Here is a 19196-nt window from a genome sequence, read left to right on the forward strand (position 1 = left end):
AATTAAAATGTTTGGACCCTTTCCAGAGCAGATCATTCTGAATTTGCCTTTCTGCTTGTCAGTACACAGCTACACGAATGTCTGCTTTTTGCAGACACGGTACAGAAACCTACACAGCCGAGTTCCAACCCTAAAACTAAATGAAATAATATCAAAAGCCATTCCTGCATGGCAGAAGATTATCCCTAAAACCAGCAAAACGGCAGCTTAACTTTGGTCATAGGATACCTGTAGAGCTTGGAAAATCTCAACTTTATGGTCCATGAAGTTTTTCTGCCCTCCACAGTGAGACAGCACACCCCTTCCATGAGAAACTTCACCGAAAGAAAGTCTCCAAAAGGTTTAACCAATAATTACACAAATAGTTGTTTCTGATCCCAGTGCTACCTGAGTTATCCTTCAGCACGTCTTAGCTTTTTCTTGGCCTGTTTACACATCTTTATGTGGCCACAATGCATTAAGTTGCTAATGATTAACACAACCCTGCAAAAGAGCAGAATGCTTCTCATTCTTTATAAAAAGCTACACGGAATGCAGTATCAGTTATCTCATTTTGATATATTAATAGAAAGATTCATCATTTCAATCTTCAAGCTCAAGACGCTTTCTACTGCGTCAAGACAGTCAGCAAGAAATCAAAATAATGAGTTCAAAGCCACATACCCAGTTTTCACGTAGCCTGGAATTCCATTGACTGAAAATAAATGGGAATATTGAGCAACTAAGCAGCATTCACGAAACGCTGCACTGATTTCAAACAACTCAGCTGCTCTTAAACAAACAAACAAATAAAGGCAAGGCAAGGTGATTTACTGGAAGGCTTTTTCCTTGTCAAGGACAGTGCGCGTTTGTACCAAGCAGACACGGCAGGTTTGCGACCGCTACGCTGCTCCTCCCTTTAATCCCTAAATCACAACAATGGAGCGAGGGGCTGGATATGGAGAACACACAACCACGAAGAGATGGAAGAGACGCCCCCGAGGCTGTACCACCAGGGAGAGGACAGTCCCCTTGTCACCACAGGCAGGTTTTTCAGCTCCTCTCCCTCCCTCAACAAACACAGCCCAACGAGCCGTGTGCCTCTGCAACGTAATAACCTCACTGCGTTTTTACAGCCTCACGAACACAACCCCAGCAGCTCTACGAGGTTCTGCCGCTGGCGACGGCCCCCCCGCCAGGCCCGGCAGGTACCCGGCTCCGCGGCCCGCGCGTGGGACAGAAGTGAGGGGCTCTTCTTCTATAGAAGATGAGAAAATACAAGGTACAAGGTGGAAATGCCACAGGACCAAGAACTGGTGAGAAAACACCAAGAACTGCATTATTTTAGGCTAAAGGAGATCGTTGTGTCCTCCCACTTCACCCATACTTCCCAGAGCCAAATCCAAGTGCTCTGTCTGCACCACCTCCATCCCTCTCAAAGTGGTTCACACACATCGCTGGCTGCTCCGTCACAAATTTATTTTTCTTAGATAGATTTTTTCCCCAGCCCCTTTCAATCAGGTTCAGCCAAGATACACTCACTACTTCAGGACTTTTGAAAAGGAGTAGATAATGTTTGCTTCATGGCAAGATACCAGGGATGCAACAGAAAAAAAGTCTCTGTAGAGAAAATCAAGCCAGTTTCCACCTTCTGAGTAAACTCTCCTGTAGTCCAAGAACCACCTTTTTGAAAGGATCTCATGCTCAGACTATTTTTATTTGTATCCCGTGTGAAGCCTGCAACAAATATCCAGCAATGTAACAAAGAGCTGGAAAGAGAGAAAGGAAAGGTGAATATTGGGCTGTTTCTTTAATTTGGATCCTTTGCAATCAACAGTATGTTATTTAATATTGGGCTCCGATTTGCAAGAATAGATTCTTCTAGAAGATGGGATATTTTTAGAAGATGTTCTGATTGGCGGCACTAAAACATCTCACACGGGCGGCAGAGCTTCCACCGTCACCTCGGCCCTCCTCAGGTCCTCAGGAAATCACAACACGCTCTCCCGAGGAGATTTTCCTAAGAGATGTGTTCACTTCAGAAGGGTTTCCTTGTTCTTTTGGGGGAGAAAGAGGGGGCTGAACAGAGCATTACTCACCTTACAGTCACTACTTTCCAAGAGTTATGCTTTGCTATAGGAAGCAAACATTAGATTTTTTTTTTAATTTTGTTTTTTATTTACAAGCAAAAGCAAAGCCTTTTCACACTGACATGTCTAGAAGCCAGGACAAAAGCCAAATAAGTTGAGCCGTGGCAACTTTCAGTCAAGCAACGCATAAGCAAAGGCAGCAAATGAAAGTAGTCTGCAGTACTGTGTGGTCTTCCCGACCTTAATGCTTGATAAAATTTACAAAGGTTCACACAAAGCAAAGAACAGAACACAGATTCTCAACCTACCGAGGTTTCTAAAATCAGCTGCAAACAATGTTGGCAGGCTGACAGCAGGTTCAACAACCCAAGGTCTGATGCCTGATCACGCTATGAAACAGGATCATTCACCACCACAGCAGATTATACCGGGCTGAACCCGAGACTCCGCTGCTTTAGGAAAACACTGTCCTCCTGACTCACGTCAACATTATCCGCACGTCAGAAGAAAGAGTGGTACATTTCCAAATGCATTCAAAAAGTTCAAAACCAAGCATTTCACAACAGAAGCCAACGCAAAAGTAATTGTGTCAGAAAAAAAGAGCCATCACTGCAAGCTGATTACTGCATCGCCTCGCAGGGTCCGAAGGGCCAGGCAGGCTGAACAGCCACACTATTACGCATTTTCACTTCCCCAGACCTGCAGGATTCCCGGCTTTGGAAGAGAAACAAGTTTTTTCATTAGCGTGGCTGGAACAAGCTGTGGTGAGAACCAGCACCATAATGCAGTCGCTGTACCTCAGCACGCTCGTCCCGCTCAAAGGGCGAGGAAGTTCACGAAGATAACGTGGGATGGGATGTTTCAACCCAAAAAAAAGGCAGACCTTGGTACAAAGGGAAAAAAGTCCCTCCAAAATTATTGTACGATCTCTTGCAATAAATGCCAGGACTTCAAAAGTGATGTTAGCCAGCACTAAGCCAACAGGCAATCACAATGATTAAAAAAAAGGGTGCATCTAAGTGAGACTTTTGCATATTTTTTTTTTTTACAAAAGGGTGCATCTAAGTGAGACTTTTGCACTTTTTTTTTACATTCTGCAAGACACTCTGTTCAGCTCTCTACCCTAATGTGTGTCAAAAAACAATCAGAGGTATGATGGAGACAACTAATCCTTGAGGAAGCTGGGCAGCTGCTGTTCTTAGCAGCAGAGAGGAGGAGGGGTGCTACTTCTTTGCTCCGACAGCATAAGCCACAAATAGGTAGATAATCACAGATTCTCAGAACCTCCTTTATCTCACCTTGCATCAGCGAAACAAATAAAGCAAGATGCTTTTGGGCAAGTTACTCTCAAAACGAAGTGAAAGCCACAGGAGCTCCACTGCTTCAATTAATACTCCCATTTGTACCAGGTCAGCAGTTCTGAAGGGCAGCAAGGACAGGCACACACATCCCAGAATTTCTGACCTGACCAAAATCCCCCATCGCTGGGCAAGAGGCATCCAGCTCTCTTTAAAACTCCAGTCAGTCTCTGGAGAAGCTGGCTGGCGGGGCGGCGAGAAAAGGCTTCGCCAGATACGGATTCTCTGAAATGTTGGTTTCAGTCTCTCAAACTCAATGGAAGATTACACAGCTTTCTCCCAAGGCTAACAAATTCAAGTGACAACACATTTTTTCAGTAAGACTACTACAGCAAGACTCGGAACAGGAAGGTTACTTTATGTACTGGTTTTGACTAGCTGAGAAATTCAAACACCTACACTGGAGGCGGGGCGGGGGGAATCCTACCAGAAGGCTTTAAGGCGACCGGGGCATCGGGGAGGAAGTTTCAATTACATAAGGCGAACATTTAATGCAGCCAAGTGCTTGGGATGCAGATGGTTGTTAACAAGCAGACAAGAAGTAGATGAAAGTGATTTTGAGGAATGCCACAACATCAGAACACAACAGTAGAGGATTCCTGCAGGTTCACTGGCACTCAGACCGCTAGGAGGTGTGGAGGTCGCCTCCCAGCACTGTAGTCCTGCAGTCATCGCTTGCTCCAAGCATCGAAACTGAAAGCTTCTGGGAATTTATCACCAAAGCATTCATGAACATGACAACAATGAAGAAAACAAAACAAAAACAAACCCACAGAATCTTCTAGGAGTTGCACTGCTGAGAATCAAGAAGTTTTCAGATACCATCTTTAAGTCGTAGGAAGGATGGAAAAAGAAAGGAACAGAGAGGAAAGTGGGTGCAACACAAGTTCCTGTGCACCCCAATCACCGACCCAAGTGGCGCGCAAGCCCTGGTCCAGAAGAAACTGCTGCAGAAACTACCTCAGCACATAAAGCAAAGGAGATGGCAAAGATGCAACCACTGCCCATGAAGGAGAAGGAAAGAGCAGAGGGAAAAGAAACTCATATACGCACAAGGGAAAGAAATTCACACACAGAGAATTCAAGTAAATACTGTTGATATTTTTTACTAGGTCTTCGTACAGCCACCAAAAGGCTTAATCATGTCATTTTTCCTTTAATTTATCATAGAAGAGTGCCGTGTCCTCGCACACAAATTCACTTGCTCAAGCACAACAAAACACAGGTAAAACAAGCAACTCAATTTGCAGAGCAGTTAATCTGATGAGGGCTTACCTGTACCCAGCCTGACCAGGCATTTGGTTTCAGGAGTTCAACATAACCAAAGCCTGGTAACAGCAAGCAAAGGAGGGAAAAAAAGGCAGAGCTGTGCCATGACAACTAGGACGGGTTAGCAAAGCTCTCTTTACAGAGGATTCTATTTTGAAAATAGATGCTACTTCAACAGCCAGCACGCAGGAGAATTAGATGCAAAATTAACTACAGCTCCTTATAGCAAAAAGACCTGGACACTAATGCAAGAGGTGAGCCAATGTAAGAGTGGAAGAAGAGGCACTAGGGCACACTTGACAAGTCAAAGATTCACACAAAAGAGTGAACAAGTACAGCATTGCTCTAACTGGAGACAGATGTAATTTCAGCCTGTTCGTATGAATTCAAAGAACAGCTCATGTTCACAAAAAAACCTGCTGCTGGTGGGGTTTTTTTTCAGCTAAGTTACACACTTCATAAACCAGTTTAAGATCTAATACACAAGACAGTCAAAGCCTTCAGGTCAGATTTTCTGCAAGTATCGCTTATTAAAATAGGTTTAAATAACAAATAGTTAAGTTGTTTTGGGCTTCTTGCCCATTTCCAGAGGCAGAGAGAGGGGGATGGCAGGAGGAGTGAGAGGGCTGAACATGTAGAGCTGTCTTTAGGCCCAATGTGAATCATCACACTGAAGAATTTTCTTTAAGTGGCTGGCCACTACTCAAACAGATTTGTTTTACTTAAAAACAGTAAGACTTTGACCAATATGTGAACAACAAACCTTGGAGAAGTCATGAGATGACACTCAGCTATTACGATGGAAAATTAATGAGTATCAATTTAATCCACCTGGACACTGGAAAAGTGGTTATTGCCTTGAAAGATTTCCTAATGTGGTTGTTTCTTCAAATTATTTTAGACTTACTATAAACAGCATCTTCCCTTTGACCTTCAGAAATTCCTGCAAACAGCAGGAGAGCTACCTACAACACCGGAGGAGCAGAGAGAGAAGAATGTTCTTGGTTTAGTCCGAGACAGTAAAAAGCCAATACCACAAAATGTTGCATACATGGAGCAAGAGCCCCGCAAGTGTTCTGCATTCAAAATGCAGATCCACAGAAGGCTAATTGTCTCATTTTTTTTTTAAATAGCCAGCACTGTAATAGCAGAAGTCACATGAAGAAGGGCTCCAATTCACACGAGACCAGGCAGATTTAGCTGGTGCTACTTTTATTCATGCCACTGTCCCAGCCTTGCAATGGTAATGGATGCTAAACAGAAAGATTCCGCCCTTGGCCACTGGGATGCGAGCCTCCAGCAGAAAAAAAAAAGCTGCTAGGAACATGGAGAAGCACTACCCATCCACCTCAAACCACACAGATCAGGAATTGGGACTACAGAGTCAAACTCTGTCAGAAGCCGCCAATGCCATGCCAAGATCACCAAGCACCAGAGCAGCTCCAAGAGCCACCCGTCTCTTGGCCAGCTCTCGCCTCTGGATCCCAGCACTGCCCGCTCCACGTGCGGACACGGGTAACTCTGCTTTCCTCCGTGCTGACACCCACGGCAGCACCTGAAGTGACGGTGGCGGGCAGAGACCGGAGGAGAACAAGCCGCGCCGTGCCCAGCCGCAGAGCCCCACGCGGCACGCGCCCAGCTCCGAGGCAGCGACCTCCTTCCCAGCGCTCCGAGTGGCGGGCGGTGGCCGCGGCGCACCGCGTGCTCGCCACCTAGAATGCAGATGCAAATAATAAAAAAAAGCTAAGGTGCAAAGCACTGAGTTTGTTTACGATTTGAGATCTGTTCCTGCAATGCAACAGATCTTTACTCGGCATTAACACACTGGGAACTGACTTCCACAAGCACATACAGCTCCTACGAGTAAAACCGCTCATCCTGCCAGATCACTCAGTGCCCACAAGCACACGGAGAAGCAGCAGCAACATCTGCAACATCCAGAGGCCCGGGAAGGAAGCAGAACCGCGTGCTGCTCCGTTAAAAGGCGGTGTCCTGTCCGAAGTCAAACAGGCAGAAGAAACGTGGTAACTATTGGTCAGCTTCTGATGCGGACGGAAGGGCAGAACCAGCTGTCACTATGCCCAAGCTTCACAATCACAACAGAGAAAAACGAGAAAGCGGCTGTGCGGAGCCTGGCAAGGAAGCGTCTGCCACCTCTGGCCAGCTGCATCCAGAAGGCGCCAGCATCGCAGGGGTCGGTCACAGGGCAAGGGCAGCAGCTCAGGAGACTGAATACCTAACTTCATAACAGAAAGATTACACATCTAACTGGATAACGGAAAACCCCAGATAAGATACACATAGCGAGACATTTGCGCACTGATGTTTAAGCTAATCTGAAAAGTAGGAATTCCTTGCTGGGTTCCTACAAGTGATTTAATGGCAAAGTCATCTAAACCACAATGCCTTTTACTCCCCTTCACTGCCTCTGTCGACCTAACTGTGTGGAAATATGGGGTTAGGTGGTCAGCTGCTGACCCACTTAAATATGTGCACAGAAAGGTCCCTCTCTAAATCCTTTTTCTCCAAGAAACCGTATTTTGGTGATTTCTGACTATTGCATCTACATAAAACCCCTTTGTCTCTTATGGAAGAGTGGATAGGATGGGATAACGCAATGTAACATCACCAGCCCTGAGACAGCAAAAGCTCTATATTCATCATTAAGCAGGAGCCACCAGGGAACTCACTAAATGCAGATTGTCTGTAAAGCCATACAAACGCTCCTAAATGGATACATCCAATTTTTAACTCAACTATACTTACAGAAACCCTCATGAATGCAAACGGGGTAACAGCTCCAAACGTGTAACCAAACAGAGAAGATGAACTCAACCGCACACAGGCTGGGAGGAGAAGTACTTCTGAGATAAAGCATTTTTGACCTGGAGAACAAGTGAGAGCAGAATATTTCCAAAGTTTTACCTGCTGTATCACAGAGGAAAGACTTCGTGGCAAACATTCCCAAGATGACTGAAGTTCTCTTATCTTCTGTTTGCTGGCCAAGACAAGTTCAAACTACAGACAGCTGTTCTCTCCAGACAATGCATCAAGTCACTGTCCCCTACCCAGCATCAATTTTTCTGCTCCAAACAGAAAATATAATTAGACTTCCCCCAGACTCACAGTGCCTTCCATTAATATTTTAGTGCCATTCCTTATACAAATAAAATCTCTTCAACATTTCTTACAACATCGTTATGCATCACTATGGAAACTGCTAAAATGTCACAAACACAAAAGCCTTAAGCTCTCCTGCATAAGGAGTACCCTGATCCCTCTTATTTCCCTCTTTTGGTAATTTGATGACCAAATGTTTTAAGCCAAATTAAACAAAAAAGTCACCATTACAGTAGGGGGTGGTGTGTTGGGTTTGTTTGTTTGTTTTGAGACATTCCATCCTCATAACAAAACTGATGAATTTTGCTCTCAACAGCACAAGTCTCTGTCTGTCTCCTTTTAAACGTTCTCTTTCACCAAAGTATCATTCCCCCAAACCGATGTGGTGCAATTCTGTGCAAAAGCGTGTTCTACATGGAAATCCCAGGCACCATTAACCAACTCCTGAAGTCGGCACCGCAGTGCCAGGTACCGTTCCCATTAACAGCTCGTTCAGTGCTGAGGTCAAAGCTGGAGCAGGCATTCCAGAAAGCAACCTTACCACAGAGAAGGCTGGGGCCGGGGCGGGGGCAGAGCTGGATGTTACTCAAGCAAACCATGCCATTGTATCAGCAAGTCTTCCAAATGCAGAGAGCCAGAGGATGCGGGGGACAACTCGGAGTGCAGTGGAGAACTGATCCATCCCAGCTCCAGAGGCACAAAGGACAACTGCAACAGACTCAACTGCAATTCGAGTTTCTCCTTCCACTTCCTGGCCGAATTACTAGTCAATACACAGAACTTCACCGTATTTGTATTTTTGAGCCCTTCCTTCATTTGAAAATCCAGAAGGTCAAACCTAAATCAATTTAAGTTCTCCACTACGTAAAGCATTTTATCTGAGAATGGCCCAGCAAAGCCATCCAGCTCTCCAAGTCTTTGAAACGAGCCACTTGCAAAACGCACCGTATCCAGGGTGTGCCCAAAACACACTCCATGGGAAGATCTGTTAGGGTAGTGCCAGTTTAGCAAGGAAAACATTTTCCCCCCGCTGGAAACGCAGCACAGTGCCCCTGCCGAGCCGGTGCAACCAGAACCGGCCTGGTGGAGAGCAAAGGAGGCGGGGGAAGCCCGCGCTGCTGCGTAGTGAAAACCAACAATGTCTCAGGAAAAGGAGCGCATCTCCGAGGTACGCCTTTACAGCCTTTTTAAGATAGCCCCTATTTGGCATTGCTCCAGTTTTAAACTTAGTCATGTAGCCACTTTTTGCCTTCTGTCAGTATTAACAAGAATAAAAACGCAGCTCTGAACTGCAGCTGCTCACAGATGCTGGTGTAACATAACACAGAAGTCTCTTCTCCATCCCCACACTGGTACATTAGGCTTCAATATTAGAGATCAGCCCTACATGGGGCCCCCTTCCCTTGCCTGAACACTAACTGCAATTTCACATGAGACTGTAGGAAAGCAGATGAGTTACTACATGAGGTTTTTAATGCCACATTCACAAACTTCACAAACATGTTTTTCTGCTGCTTCTGATGCTGTGACAGGATTTTTCCAACAAGAAGTAAATATTTATGCAACCCTATCCAAAGTGTCACCCACAAGTCCTACAAAATCTGAAACAGAGCCCTTTCTTTCTTGCTGCTCCACCAGGTAAGGACTATCAAGACAAAGCGTAGTTTATTGGCAGTTGACAGACACCAAATCCTTTCTAGTCTTCTGCATTATCTTTCCACACACCAGCCCAGTCCCACAGCCCAAGAAACAGGCAGAGATCTGACCCCAAACAGAACAACCCAAAACCCTGCAAGAGCACTAAAGGCATCTGCCAGACAGATGCAGAAAGATGCTTTGTCTGCACTGAACAACCCACGCACCCAATCCAAATGCTTTCCTGCAACACGGCGCCTGACTCCACCGTTATCCTTTACACACAGACTCAAGACCAAGCGCTGGTTCTCTTCTGCACCCCTCTAGACAACCGTGACTTCAGCCCAAAAAGACACATTTAAACCAATGCATCAAAACTCCCTCTAGGATGAAAGCCAACAATGCCTTAACCAAGTTCTGCGGATGGCAACGTGAGCACCCACCCCAAAAACACCCAGCCTTCCTTCCGTACTCCTGCGAAGTCTGCATGAGGATCAAGGCTCAGGTAAGTCAGAAACAACTTATCAGACATCCACCGTAGCTATAAAAGGTGTACAATGACCAACATGTCCTGGAGAAATAACTGACTCGTTTTTCTTAAGATCTTTCTCAAGCAGTGTTCTCATTTGCTCTCTTAAAAGCAAGAGGGACTTGCAGAGTGTCCTACTTACTCTTGGATACCTGATTAAGCACTTTCAAACAATGAACAGCTCTCTGCTATTATGCTTTCAAATGCAAAGCAAAAGTATGTTCAATGTTCAGGATTTACTCTCTCTCTACCCAATTGAAAGACACTTAAGGACCATCTCTCTTGACCAACATTTTGCAGTTGAGCAGCATGTGGATTACACGCAATTCACGTATGACATATGCAAGTTTTCATAAATAGCTTAAAAACAGAAGGTTAAGCACTGTGTGGTCACCAGTACCTACAAGCACAGCTAGAAGTCGAGAACTAGAAATACACCATAAAAAGCAAAGCAGGTAACTGAAAAGGTTATATAGAGACAAACTTCTAGGATTGCTCTGCATAATCAGTTAGTGAAACGTGTCTGTGGGCAGGAGGAAAAGCTTCCTTAGTCCCCACAGGGGATTTGCCATTTGAATTACAGCTCCATGAAGTCAGAGATTTGAGAAATGCTATTTAATAGCCCTTGAGATGCAGGCTTCCTTATCATGGTCCTGCCTGAAAAATATGATTAACGGAGGAAAAATCAGAATTTCTAAATTCTACTTCTCAGTCAACTGACGCTCAAACTGCAACTACCTCTTGAACAGCCACTGATCCAAACGCCACACACCCCCCTCTCCAACACAAGACTCTGAAACTAGTGCTGACAAAAGCACTTCTTAGCGAGAAATCTTCATTACTACTCCAAGTCCAGCAATTCCAAGATCCAGGCATCATGATATGACACAGCACAGGGAAGAGCAAACACACAGGCTCCAAGGCTGTGAAACGATTTACTGCAAGGACAAACAGCAGAAGGTGCTTGGATTTCCCACTGGTAAATGAGGATAATTAAGTGTGCCTAGGCATCACGGCCACAGGCATGTTGAATGGAACCCTGACCCTCAGAAAAGGTGGTGCAAGAAGTTCATCACTAGCAACTTCAGTTCACTCTCAGCAGCTTGATGTAAACGCCACCAAAACAGTGACTTTCTAGGTAAGAAACCTGACTTAAAAGATAAGTTCCATCTAAATGATGGTTTTCACTACCTTTTCAGATTTTTTTTTCCATGGTACACAGAGTAAAGTTGTGGATTGCAGATACTAAATCACATACCACTAACCAGCTAATGACTACTGTGCTGTCTGACATAGGTAACTCATCAGCTAAAAGGAATTGACAAATTCTGATGAAACTAGTCTACAGTTAAATGCAAGACAACCAAAGAAACCAACCAGCCTGAGAAAAGTAACTTCCTCCTTATATGTATTAGTACAAGGTCACAGAAACACCAGGACTTCGCTTCTTGCTAAACCATCCCACGGCCGCCCAGCACGGAGAGGAACTCACTTGCCCGGCTCCTGATCCTACCGCACTGACAACAGCATTCGGGCTCTTTCACAGCAGCACAGGTTTCACTGTCACAGGCGGCTGCTGCCTACAGGCACACCTAGCCAAAGAACCCCAGCATGGCTCTACACAGAGGCTCCAAACGGCCTTTGCCACCATCGAGCAGAGGCAAAGATTCTCTTGCTCCTAGCTCTGTCACTGCACATGCTTTGAAGTGACACATCAGAGGACTTCAGCTGCGAAGCAAACAGTTTTATGTTATTAATCTAAGAGCAAATGAAAAGCAATGTGGTGGTCCTCGATCCACATAAATCTAAAAATGCATCATGAACTAATCCTGTCTGCACAAGCTTTCTTTCTCCATCAGCTGCATGAGAGCCAAGAGCACCTTGTTAAGCCAAACCCACAGCTGGCAGGGCTTCCCAACAAAGGTGTGACAATTACCTCCCTGCTTTGTTTATGCATTACATGATGGCCTGGTTACGCACCTGAATGACAGCATCTTCCTGGGCAGTGGGACTGTGAGTGCTTTAAAAGGACCTACCAAGCTCTGATAGATCCTTGATGCTACTGGAAAGACAACTCCTCAGGGAGACGCTGCTCCATAGCCAAGACCAGGCGGGCCAGAACAGTACAAATGCTTCGAAGTCTGTCCTTGACCGGATACTGATTCTGGAATGCCACCACACCAGAAAAGCTCAAAGGCCAGCTCTTATCGAAGCATGATGTAAACAAGTCTTTGTTTCTTTTGCATGCTTCCACTTGGATCCCAGAGGCAGTGACACAGCCAGCTGCAGCAAGCAAGCTACAAGACACGCTGTAGCATAACTCTCAGTAAAGATCCAGAGCAACCAAGGGGTTTGGGGGAAGGCAGAGGCAATACACAGACAAGGAATGCTGACTAAGGGGTGAGACAGAAGTTTTCACACTCAGTAAAATATTCTGTCTTGCCACCAAAATTAAAATAATCAGTGTAAAAGTCTGCCACCAGTAAGTATACTCAGCATGCTGCAAAACCCAGCCATATCTGAGCAACACTGTGAAAAGCCTTTGCTTTGCTGTGCTCACACAAACGTAAAACAATGGTTTTGTACAATAAGCTGGCCCAAGGCAGCTTCCCAGTGGAAAAGTCAGTTCTTCCCCTTCTTGTTTCTTAGCACTACTTTGAAAATCATATTTGGAAGTACTCAGATGCCTGTACTAGCTCTTCAGGTTGACTTCAGGAACTTTGCTAACAAGCACAAAGGTGCATTCAGCCTCAACTTCAGTAGTACCAGAACTCGTGAGACCCAATGTCGAAGCACTCAGGCCAGCAGGACTGTCAACAGGCATAAACTCTGAACTAGGTTTGGTGGGCCTGGCCTGGATGCCATTACACATACATGCCAGCTTCTGAACCTATAGACAACAGAATAACCATTCTTTTTATTAGCTTTAAAATCTTTGGCTTTTTAAGAGTACTCAGGAGGCTGCGGAGTCTAAAGGCATGACTAACAGAAAGGGCAGGAAAGTCAGCATAGAATTTCATGCATCATGTCTCTGAATACCACACTTCCTCCTGGGATTAAGATGAGTAGCAAAGAAATTTCACTTTGCTAGACAACATGTGAATCTATGAAACCCACAATATCAGAAACTTAATATTACTTTGGACAGAATTTTAATCGAATGTCTCTTCTAATAACAAGCATAATACTTATAAATGCAATTTTACTGCTAATCCCAATAGTAAGTTTGTGGACATTATAAAACGAGAATAAAGTTACTAAACTGTCTGTTCTCACAGCACAAGGACACTTTTATGTCCAGCCAGCAGGGATCACTAGCATCCCAAAACATAATGTGACATTTAGCCAGAATTTCATCTTCAAGAGCTGTAGCGTCTGTTTATTAGCACTCATTCACGAGAGCGTGTTTTTGGAGGATGCTGAAGTTATCAAGCACACACATTGTTCACATTCACCTACCTAGTTCAGTAACTTTGTGTGACACAGCACTCGACCAGCCATTAACATCACTATGGACAACAGGATCCAAAATACATTCAGCTGTTTCTCCAGAGATCTGAACAAACCCAGAATAGTGCAGGTATGCAAAAGTCCTGGTGACTATTTTTCCAGCCTCGATCGGAAAGCTGTCCGCATTCCACAGAGGACCCCTGTGACTGCTGCAGGGAGCTTTTCACCAGCTGAGGTTTAAGTTCAATAGGTCCATCAGGGTGGAAGAGATCACTCACTGATGCAAGCAAGATTTTACACAGACTAGACAAACAATATGGCTTTTTAAGAGATTTGTGCAACATGCTCTGATATGTACTCATAGCGAAAAATTCTTGGGTTTAGAAGAAAAGTTTCCCTTCTTCCTTGACCTGCCTCAAGACCTTTTGCCTTGACAAGGATCTTCCTCCTCCACACACAAAATGACACCTAATACTTATGCAAACAGAATCCAGTTAACAACATAATTATGAGGCTGTTGTCATAATTTAATGCAACTCACAGACAAGAAGAAAATGCACAACAACAATTTCCCAGACTCAAGAAGAGAACACACTCACTTCACACTTCCACTGGCACTTCGATCAAATCCTTTCAGAGGGCTTTTTCCAGGCAGTTTGTTTAACAACAATAACAACAAAAATTCCCCCGTTGCAACTATGCTGTCAGCTACGAAGATTCAGGCTGGCCTTACTTTACACAACTGTTTTACAATAAAGATTCCCACTGTAAAAAGACAAACATCTCATTTCAGGGGACAGGTCCAATACATCACGGAGAGAACTGCTTAGAGTATTCCAGGTTTGTATCTGCGACATGCTTGCACCACTCCAGCCAGCCAGCATTTCCAGGACCTGCTGCTCCACAAGAACACCAACAACTACTGTATGCACAAAGAATTTTATCTCCAATGTTGCATGTGCTGCCCGAACTAGGAAGTGTGCTGCAAATCACACCACACTAGTTTTAACAATTACTTCTTTGATCTAAGCCCATTAAAAAAAGAAGTGTTCCTACAAGAAACAGATTTTTGCATCTGCCACCTTTCACCTCGCTTTCCCCCTACCAGAGGAAAGCAAAGCATGACTGCTACTTACAGTGGTACATGGGGTTGTTCAGGGTCTGCTTTGGTCAGCTCCTCCTCTTCAACATCAGACTCTCCTCCTGAGCTGCTGTCGGTGACATCCGAGTCAAACGCTTGTTCACTGGATCTCAAGTTGGCCACACCACTGGCCGTGAATCTCTCCAGTTCTTCCGATATTGAATCGCTCTTCAAGAAGCTGCTTAGGCCTTCCGAAGTAGCTGTCTCACTCGGGGCTTTCCTCAAGGCTGCTTCAGCTTTTCTGGTCAACATCAGCTGGCTTCGATGACTCAGGGGGTCCAAAGTTGGAAGCTTGCTTAGAGTTTTCTCCAAGAAGCCACCCAACTGCTGCTGGATGTGTCTCTCCACCTGCTTTGCCTGCACTACCTGCAAGCGCTTCTGCAGCCTGCGGGCACGGTTCTCGATGTCTGCCTGCCGTCGCAGCAATGCCCTCGTCCTCATCTCGGAGTCGAGAGCACTGTGGTGACCAACCAACAGAGAAGGTTTCTGCTCTTCCAAGTTACTGCTCCCAAAGTCAGAGTGACCAGCAACACTGGGCAACCTAGTCTCTCCACTGCCACCCTCAAGCACTCTCTGTTGCTCCACAGAATTAAGGGAAGATTTGTTTGCAGTGCTACTATTGCTAAATGGAGTTGTGTGCTCTGCATCAAGGCTTCTATGGGGAAGAGTGCAATTGGTCAAACCAGTCTTCAAGTCCCCCAATTCAGAACCTCCTGCATTATAGTCAACACCCTGGAGGGCAACAGAAGGAGGAGCACATTTCCCACCATTCAGAGAACTAGAATTTTCACGGTCTGAATTGTTACTTTTGGCCAATTTCTTGGCCAAGCCATTTACAGGCGCTTGCGGGAGAGATGGCTGGCTATTAGTACTCATTGTTTTTAGATTCTCCAAAGTGAATTCCAACACTGGTTGCCTCCCCAACAGATCACTTGTTTTCAAGAAGGACTGAGATAAGAGAGAGTGAGATTTAAGGACTGTCTGCTTGTTGAAGACTCCTTGCAGCTTCAGAGGCTCTTTTGAAGAAACAGATGTTACATCTGAGCAGAGATAAGAGGCCACTAGCGGCTGCAGCTTGCCCAGTTCTTCCTTCGTAGGGTTGTTTCGGAAATCTAAACCAGGATCCTCTGAAGCAAGGGCTTTCCTTTTGGTGCCGTTGGCAGCCAGGAGGATGTTGTTGGCGTTTCCGTTGCTCTCGGCGCTGCCAGGCGACAAGGTAGAGGACGGGGGAGCCAGCTTGAATCGGATGTGGTGAGCTTCAGCTGCTGCGTCAGTGAGAGCGGGCGCCATCGCAGCCATTCAGCACAGCGAGCCGGGCAGTGCAGCCTCTCCCGGTGCCGAGGCCAGCTCCACCGCCTCCTGCTGCCGCCCCCGAGCGCAGCCTACAGACAGGAAAGGAAAACAGAAAGTTAGGCATCGCGCTTACAGAAGACAGAACACACAACACAGACAACAGCAGTGAGACCTATCAACTTGACACTCGTGGTAAGGCCACGCAAGGTCCACGTTCAGCACAGCACCCTCCTCTCTTTGTGACCACCAGCCCTGTGCTCAGAGGAGCCATCTGGGCAACAGGCAGTTAAAACAAAAGCAGCAACACACAAGCCGGTCCTCAGGATCCCCCAGAACTAGTGCCTGCCGGTAACTACCATTCCCACCTTTCAGTCCATTCACTGAGCACAGCAGCATCCTTCCAGGCCCTGGTTACACCTATTCCTCAATGCCAGCAGCTCACTAACTTCATCTTGAAAATCCTTGAGCTACATTTATCAAACAGTTTTCACTGCTTCTATTGCCAGCTCAGATGCATTAAAAATGACGAATTAGAACTATAACACATAACAGAGACAGGGCTTGAGGAGAACAAATCTCCGTATGCTTAAACTGTCCAGTGGCTAAAGAAATCCCACCACCCCACGCTCACTGGCAAGCCCACCGCTTCCCAGAAAGCCTTGGATTTTAAGAAAGTCGTTTCCCTGGTGCACATGAAACCAGCTTTCCCAGAAGTACATTTCTGAATAAGCCAGGTGATTTCCAGTATTGCTATTCCCATTTCTCTTTTAAGAACATGGATAAAGATTAACCCACATGCGCACCGTGACAGAGCAGTTCCACACTCAGACTGCAAAAGCAAGCCATGGCTTAACTCAACTAGATCAAACAGCTTAAGAGAAATAACCAAAGGCCTTTCATTCACGGACACTGTAACCATTTCCCACCCACCTTCAAGTTTCTGGTTATTTATCTACCTCCTTTACCACTAGAAGTACCAGTGTTTTTTAACGCCCTTTTTTAAACTGCATTCACATAGCCCACAGTACAGGCTGTGCTACAATTACAAGTTACTTTATTTTCCTTTTGCTGCTAAAGCTATTTCAACGTAAATTTAATAATAAAAATTTGCCCTGATCTCTTGCCTGATATGCCAATCCTCTAATTTCATGTAAATTTGCATCAGCTTGTCATAGCTGTTCATTAATGCATTCCAATGTCCAAATGAATACGGCACTTTACATGAAAAGTGAGAATTATCTGAAGTTTGAATACGTTGAATGAGCAAAATTGAGCGGTCAGTTTTGCTTCCAGCCTGGTTCACCTGCACCACAGTCGCTCCCCAGCATCACACCAGGTACTTCCCACAACAAGGGAACACAGACAGACATTAGGGCTGAAAAACGTGAAGCACTAAAACCTGAATTTTTGTGAAAAGGCAGGGATGAGTTAGAGAAACAAACCCACACCCCATGGAGGGAAGGCCCACAGGACAAGCTCAGTGTCATTTGCTCTGTTTGGTTTCCAATGAGTGGGTACATTGGCCAACTGGCACGCTCCTCGCCAAACGCAGTCTTGCTAATTAACTCTCTCGCCAAACACAGTTAGGTGACACAGAGGAAAAGGCAGGGGAGAAAGGATGCACTCACAGAGGAACTGATAAAAACAGGTTTTAAGCTTTTGTAACAGAAGTACACAGACACCAGAGATGGGTTCAGACTTCAGAAGTTCCCTGTTGACAGAACTTAAGCGTATTTTGTAACCAACTACACCTTGTCCTTACTGAAAAAAGGATAACCGCATTCCTAAAAATTTACTGCACGCTCACTGAAAATGGCTTTTAGTCACCATTTGGGTCCATACAGACCTTTCATAAGCAATGATTATCTGGGGGGTGGGGGGGAGAAGGAACTCGCAAGGAAGTTTCTACTTGTAGCTAAAACACCCTTGGGAGAGGAGGAACTGTCAGAATAAAGGACTTCCCCACTCCAGCCTCCGACCAAGGGCCTCACAACAGAGACACGCACACTTGGAATGGCTGTTCTTAACAGGAGCCCTCAGTTCTGCAGAAGTACATTGGTCTGTCTTCCAAAGGAAGACTCTGGATCAGTGCTCTTCACCACAGCATTGCAAGATACTGAGAACAGCTTAGAAAATACACATATTGCAAAAAAAGCAGAAAAACCTGCACTTGGTCCTCAATGCAATGATTCTTCACGAACATATCTGCACTGCAGCCATTTATGAGTTTACCTAGGCTGAAGAGTATTTTAGAATAAATTTGTAGGTCATCAACTTTAGTTAAATTAACAGAAGTAGAAAACAGAAGCAAAACTTTCACACTGCCTTTTCCTCTAGGTAAGTGTTAGGAAACTCACTTGAAAAAGAAAATCCTCCTACTAAGCTACTGCTCTAGATGCCTTTTGTTATCACCTTTCAACATTTTATGGTTTTAAGGTGGATGTTTATCAATTCAGAGAGAGATTTACATGAGAACTAACTCTCAAAGCTTTAATTAAGGAAACATGACAGGCAAGTACAGGATGATAAACTTATTGATAAGCCAGCAATCACATGCAGTTTGGCAGACCGTACACTTATAATGACCTACATAAACAAGCTTTTTTTTTTAATATGTTAAGAACACATAGAAGAACAACAGATTTTTACAATATATACACAAGTACCTTACACATATACTAACACTGCAGACTCGCACCTAATCTCTCTGGGAAAAATAAGAATGTTAAGAACATGCCAGTGAACGGTACTTATGCACCAGAGCCAGTAAGAAAGACATTACCTATCTCTGCTTTTACAGTCTCTCTTTCCGACCAGGAGCCCTCAAGATTTAAATAAAACCTGCTGGTTCGCACTGCTGGTCCGCACAAGCGGGAACACCTTTTGGCCAGCTCTCCAAACAGCGCCGCCAGGCCTCCTTCCTGAAAAGAATTGCCTCTTAAGCCTGGGAATTCTCATTGGATACAAACAAATCAAATCAATTGCATAATTTGATGGCAGAGAAGGTTTTATCAATATGATGTCGGAAGGAAAAACAAAAGCCACAAAGCAAGATAACTGTCATCCCCACAATCAAAAGTCTGGAAAGTTGAATTTTAAGCAAGAATGCCTTCACCTGGAAAATGAAGTGGCTGCAGATAAAAACACCCACTGCTGCTAAGTTACTCTTGAGAACAAAGTTGTTGTTTACAGTAAAAAACAAATAAATGTGGTTTAAAAAACAGTAATGGGGCATTTGCAGAAAGAGGCAGCCTGACAGAGGAAAAAAAAGTGTCATTGTGAAATGCAGGTCTCCCCCCGCCGAGTATCAGAAAGATTTTGTGTTTCTTTTG

General features: G+C 44.9%; 1 protein-coding gene across 4 annotated transcripts in view; it reads right to left on the reverse strand.

Annotated features, from left to right (window-relative positions):
* KANSL1 (KAT8 regulatory NSL complex subunit 1) overlaps nt 1-19196 on the reverse strand; it is a 71688-nt gene that overhangs the window by 41357 nt on the left and 11135 nt on the right. For 3 of the 4 annotated variants that reach the window (XM_082070609.1, XM_082070611.1, XM_082070608.1), the window contains exon 2: nt 14567-15953. In XM_082070609.1, the coding sequence (XP_081926735.1) occupies nt 14567-15870 (1304 nt within the window). In that variant the 5' untranslated portion in view covers nt 15871-15953. Of the gene's footprint in view, nt 1-14566; nt 15954-18646; nt 18761-19196 lie in introns of those variants that run through there. The other variant, XM_082070610.1, reaches the window with a different exon arrangement.

This window comes from Streptopelia decaocto (genome assembly GCF_964273445.1).
Source record: "Streptopelia decaocto genome assembly, chromosome: 22".
Taxonomy (NCBI): domain Eukaryota; kingdom Metazoa; phylum Chordata; class Aves; order Columbiformes; family Columbidae; genus Streptopelia; species Streptopelia decaocto.